Here is a 5,252-nt window from a genome sequence, read left to right as displayed (position 1 = left end):
AGCAGAATTTGTATTTAGTCTAATTTCTTCAGCCATGTACAGATCAGTTCCCTCTCTTGAAACTGGCTCGTTTATACTAAACAGAGGCTAAAGTGATGCATAACACAAGGAATCAATCAACTGTCAGAAGGCTGTGTTAATAAACACAAGGCAATAACATTAGCAATAATTTACTCAAACAAAAATGTAAACCTTACCTGGCCTATAGTTTTATTCCAAGTGTATTTTTATAAACGCAAGATTTAGTAAAATCCAAAATCGAGAGCTTGTGTGACAGCTAGCCCAGTGTCTCTCCTGGTCGGTGCGTGGAGAGTGTTTATCCAGGCCGCGTATGCACTTTTAAATCCCGCAAAGTAAATAACAACCCTGGCAATAATAGCAAGGTACCAAGTTCTAGGTACAAAAAGGGGGAAAATTGAAACTAAACGCTGCGTTTAGACGACCATTTTTGATAAGAGGATAATTGAGGCGACAGTGGCGTATAATTAGCGGATAATTTATGCTATGTCCACTTTTATTCCACCTCCAAAAATAAACTTCGTCCATAATCATTACAGACGAATTGTTCACTATTTTATTGAGGTAATTTGAATACAGTGTAGCGGGGAATCAGGCTTGATTTGTATATAACTGATGGTGGCTATAATTATTTTATTGCCATTTAAAGCAAATGAAAGTCGTATTATGATGTAACGTGTTGACCGTAAAAATAAAGGGATGCAAAATGGGAATTAGAAAAACGACGTAGTGTGTATTTATAGCGTGGTTTATAATGTGATCGCAATTTGCCAAACCACTAACTGCACGTGCAATTTACATACATTTTCAACTGTAACAAGTTCCTGATTGCAGCGGATAAATGCTGTCAGTTAGCCGGGACATTCAATAACAGAGCATTGGACTATTAACTTCTTCTTAATTACAGCAGAGCTGGCGCGCAATGCGTAATTACGCATTTAACAGGTATATTCGAATTCAGTGCGCCAGTGGTCAGATTAGTCTTCTAATAACTGATCATAAATCTTAGGACAACAGAGCAATTCACAAAATCATCCTGTCAATATTATAACACAGTATGTGCCTATAAGTTCTGTTTGTTATTAGCTCTTCATCCATACAGACGATGTTATTAGTTGTAATGTGACATTATTATATAAGACACGGTTTTCTGTCTTCTGTTTTTAATCATATTTGCAACTGTTTTTGAACAACCAAGGAATAGCACACCGTTATTACCCTGTTCATAGTTATGTGTTTAGTGGGAGCTGTTAAGATAGGTTAACTCGCTGTAAAGTCTCAGCTAAGCAGAGAACTGATGACGTGAGGTTGAGTGACCAATAGGAAGGCGCTGCCCTTTGGAGACAAACCATTTTACTTGTAGTGTCTGCATCAAGTCTAGAAGCAAAGACTCAAATTTAACAGAATCCACCTTATAATCCCCTGCCTTTACTCAAGCCCACCTTCCGAAACACCGCGTGAGAAATACGGAAGGGGAAAAAGAGACATTACGGAGTAATAAGGCTGCATTCCCTAAACAAGGGGGAAAGAACACTACAACAAGACTCATTTGGACTTGAAAGACGGGAGGAGGGGGTGAGTACTCTCAAGGCAGAAAATTTGATGATGACCATGACTACAATGGCTGACGGTCTGGAGACTCAGGACTCGTCAAAATCGGCTTTCATGGAGTTTGGTCAGCAGTCGCATTCGCAGCAGAGTTCCCCGTCGATGGCAGCCAGCCACTACCCGCTGCACTGCCTCCATTCCGGCTCCCACGCTCACCAACACGACAACTCGCCGTATTCTGGTTCGAACTGCTACAACAGGTCGCTACCGTACTCGTACATGAGCCATCCGCACCACAGTCCATACCTGCCGTCCTACCATAATAACACTGCTGGTGCACAGACCAGATTAGACACAGGTAAGCGCATATCTCCATATAACTGGCCTCATTTGTTTTCCGTCTTGTTTATCCGTGTTGTTTACGACGCAAATTAAATCCATGTGTTTAAAGATATCACAAATTTAATTAAATATAGATTAAACAAATACATACAGTATTTAAATATGTTGTTTATACATAAAACCCTTTTATTATACAGTTGTTGAACTGTCCGCAGGGACACTATTCATCTAAAACATTAAGAAAGCCAAATGCAAGTGAATTATTAAAATGCTTGTTGTTTGTTTTTAAACATTTAAATGTAATCATTAACATACGTGTTTAACATATTACAAAACTACTGTATACATTTTAATATTATACATTTTACATTAACTCCAATTCAAATGATACTTGTTAAATCTTTGGTTATTTCTTGGGAATAGAGATAATAATGCATGCATATATATATACACAGCATTTTAAATTACCCAGCACTATAATCTGTTCAGTCAAGTAATGGGGGAGACATAATTACAACAATACCAATACACGTGTTTTGTTTTTATTTAAAATGTACACATGTAATTTCGAACAAATATTGACATTGTTTTGTTGATAAAACCCACTTAGACTTGTTAAAAGATTGTGTAACATGTTCAAAAGGTTCTGTCTGGCTCTTTTTTTACTTAAGGACATCTGGGGTGCAAAAATAGACAGTTACATTAGTCCAGCAAATACAGCAATACAAATTTTGGATTATGGCTTATATTAAAGTAAGTATTCTTATAATTGTGCATCAAGTAATTGGGAGATATAGAAAATCAAGTTTTTGTTTTTCCTTTCCATTAAATCAGTCCTGAATCACTTGTCCACAAGCTTGTACCGTGCATTATAAAAGGTTTGGAAATCTTTCAAAAAGTCTTTGAGTGCGCCTATTGTTTTTTGACTGTTTTTGCAGCAACGTAATGAGCTGTTAGTTCTGTTAGTGATTTGTTGCCTTACACCATGTATATTTTCCTAAGTTCAACTAGTAATATACGCCAAGTTTTTAGGTTCAGACTCAAAACTGGTTATAAAATTGTATTAATAGTTTGTATTGATTGTAAAATGTGCTTTTTTGATATTTACAAATAATTTACAAAATTTTCCGACCAATGCAACATTTTTTTGTTTTTAGAACAGCAGAAAACAACAGTAATTGAAAACGGAGAAATACGTTTTAACGGAAAAGGAAAGAAGATCCGAAAGCCTCGGACCATTTATTCCAGTTTACAGCTTCAAGCATTAAATCATCGGTTCCAGCAGACTCAGTATCTCGCCCTACCGGAGCGTGCGGAGCTGGCGGCCTCCCTCGGGCTCACACAGACACAGGTACATTTGGCAAACGGCTTTTTGATTTTGCCTGTTTACGGGCTTCTTTTGCCAGTGTGAAAGTCACATTATGGATTTGCAACCTCAAGTGTGAATTGTCAGTGCAAACTATGCAACAAAAATCTCTTTTAATTTAGCATTTGAACGTTATGCTCTTTGCTACCAATTTGTTCGAATAATAGTAAGTAATAATAATACAATTTGTATTTGTATTTTGTATTTCAGGTAAAGATCTGGTTTCAGAATAAAAGATCGAAGTTTAAGAAGCTGCTGAAACAAGGCGGTAACCCACACGAGAGTGACCCACTGCCGGGCTCCATCGCCCTTTCCCCGCGCTCTCCAGCCATTCCTCCTATATGGGATGTATCCTCATCCTCAAAAGGAGTGAACATGTCCGCCAACAGCTACATGGCCGGCTATTCGCACTGGTATTCCTCACCTCATCAGGACTCCATGCAGAGATAGGCTGTGAATTATGTCTGCAAGCCCTAGGCCTCGTCTTTGGCACTCGTTTAGTTTACGCCAGCGCACTGATAACCGTGAGCAACCGTGATCCTCACTGCCACCGGCAAATTACAGTGGACCTTTTTGGTGAGCTTTAATCTGAAGGATGAACAACGATCTCTTGCGTGACAAACGTGGAACTTAACTGCTCGGACTTCAGAAGCATCTCAGACTTGATTGCTTCAACAACTTATTATATATGTTGACTTTTAAACCAAACATACACATCACCAGCATGGAACAAGCAGAAACTAAAACACTGACGCCTTTTTGAATAACCAATGTGTCATATATGAAACTGAACTTAAACAATTGCAGTCTTTGCGTTATGACTACATTTTTCGTTATGACGACAATTTTCATCATGCAATTTGTATGTACATATGTTGTCCAATTTTAGTAAATTACTTTTTATGTTTTGTCATAAATCGAGTAAACCATGCTTTCAAATAATGCCTCACGGCTTTTATTATTATTACTATTGCTGTTGTTGTTGTTGTGACTGAAATGGATGGTGATATAAGTCGAGAAAGTTCAATATTATACTCACTTTTCTACTTAGTTAAACAAAAACACTCAAATATACCAATTTCACTTATTTTCACTAACCGTTTCATCCTGGTCAGGCTTGCTGTGCGTCCGGCAACATCCGGAAACGTTGGGCGCAAGGTAAAAATGTTGGTTGGAACGAGTGCCAGCCATCGCAGAAAAATATTGAATAATAATGAATTGAGTCACAGTATCGACTAACAACTAAACTAGACCGCTGCTTTATAGTCCCATGTTCATATTTTACTTCAATATACTATACTTTTTAATAACTTATTATTTTAGTACTTTTGAGACCAATTCAAAATTATTACATGCAACTGGCTGGAAAAAAACAACAACAGGATTTTCAGAGAAGTAACAGCAGCATAAGAATATTGTATTAGGTGTATTGTCATAAAGTGACTAAATTTCAAGTCTTTAAAGCACTTTATTTGGCTACTGGAGCTTTAATATGATATATTTAGGTAACATTGTTAACCACACTCCCTCCAAATAGAAAGAAAGGAAATAATCAGTTGTGCTACTGCTTTAAAATGCTTTTATATTGTAAATAGCCTGCAGGGGTGGTTTAATCTAAAAAATAACAAAATAGCTTACCGTAGCTGGTCGTTTGTCAACGAGTTTTTCCTCTAAAACAGACCCACATCTTGTCCATCTTCTCTATCTTAATCATTAGAGTATTGACAAAATGTTTTTGCCCTTTTCTCCCTGACTTGATGTGCGAAACGCTGAATGCCATTCGCCACAGGATCGATGCCGAACAAAGCACCCAGCTGCAGTCTCGTTCAATATGAAGGAGATATTTGGGACAATTTATGGGCTTTTATTGATGTAGCCCGCTGATTACAGCGTTTTTACCGTCAAAGATAATTACCTGTAATTTTCTACCACTTTTAATACTGAAAGGCATCTTTATTTGGATTTGAGGTAGCGAAGA

General features: G+C 37.5%; 1 protein-coding gene across 2 annotated transcripts; it reads left to right on the top strand.

The window, feature by feature from the left end:
• Positions 1–1,620: 1,620 nt before the first annotated feature.
• On the top strand, positions 1,621–4,195 carry dlx6a (distal-less homeobox 6a). 2 transcript variants are annotated; one of them, XM_062990679.1, is made up of 3 exons: positions 1,621–1,924; positions 3,066–3,259; positions 3,485–4,195. In XM_062990679.1, the coding sequence occupies exons 1-3, from the start codon at positions 1,621–1,623 to the stop codon at positions 3,722–3,724; spliced, it is 738 nt and encodes a 245-aa protein (XP_062846749.1). In that variant the 3' UTR covers positions 3,725–4,195. The 2 variants fall into 2 exon arrangements, with proteins under 2 accessions (XP_062846749.1, XP_062846748.1); XM_062990678.1 differs by having other exon boundaries at positions 1,624–1,930.
• The last annotated feature ends 1,057 nt before the right edge of the window (positions 4,196–5,252 follow it).

Source organism: Trichomycterus rosablanca, chromosome 2 (assembly GCF_030014385.1).
Source record: "Trichomycterus rosablanca isolate fTriRos1 chromosome 2, fTriRos1.hap1, whole genome shotgun sequence".
Classification (NCBI taxonomy): domain Eukaryota; kingdom Metazoa; phylum Chordata; class Actinopteri; order Siluriformes; family Trichomycteridae; genus Trichomycterus; species Trichomycterus rosablanca.
The sequence above is the reverse complement of the archived record's forward strand: the minus strand, read 5'-3'. Positions and strand labels throughout refer to the sequence as shown.

Excerpts from the sequence above, each read along its gene's own strand:
- dlx6a (XM_062990678.1), top strand. The coding sequence starts at position 1,624 with ATGACCATGACTACAATGGCTGACGGTCTGGAGACTCAGGACTCGTCA. Across the intron at positions 1,931-3,065 it reads CAGATTAGACACAGGTAAGC|AACAGCAGAAAACAACAGTA; the intron begins GCATATCTCCAT and ends TTTTGTTTTTAG. Across the intron at positions 3,260-3,484 it reads TCGGGCTCACACAGACACAG|GTAAAGATCTGGTTTCAGAA; the intron begins GTACATTTGGCA and ends TTTGTATTTCAG.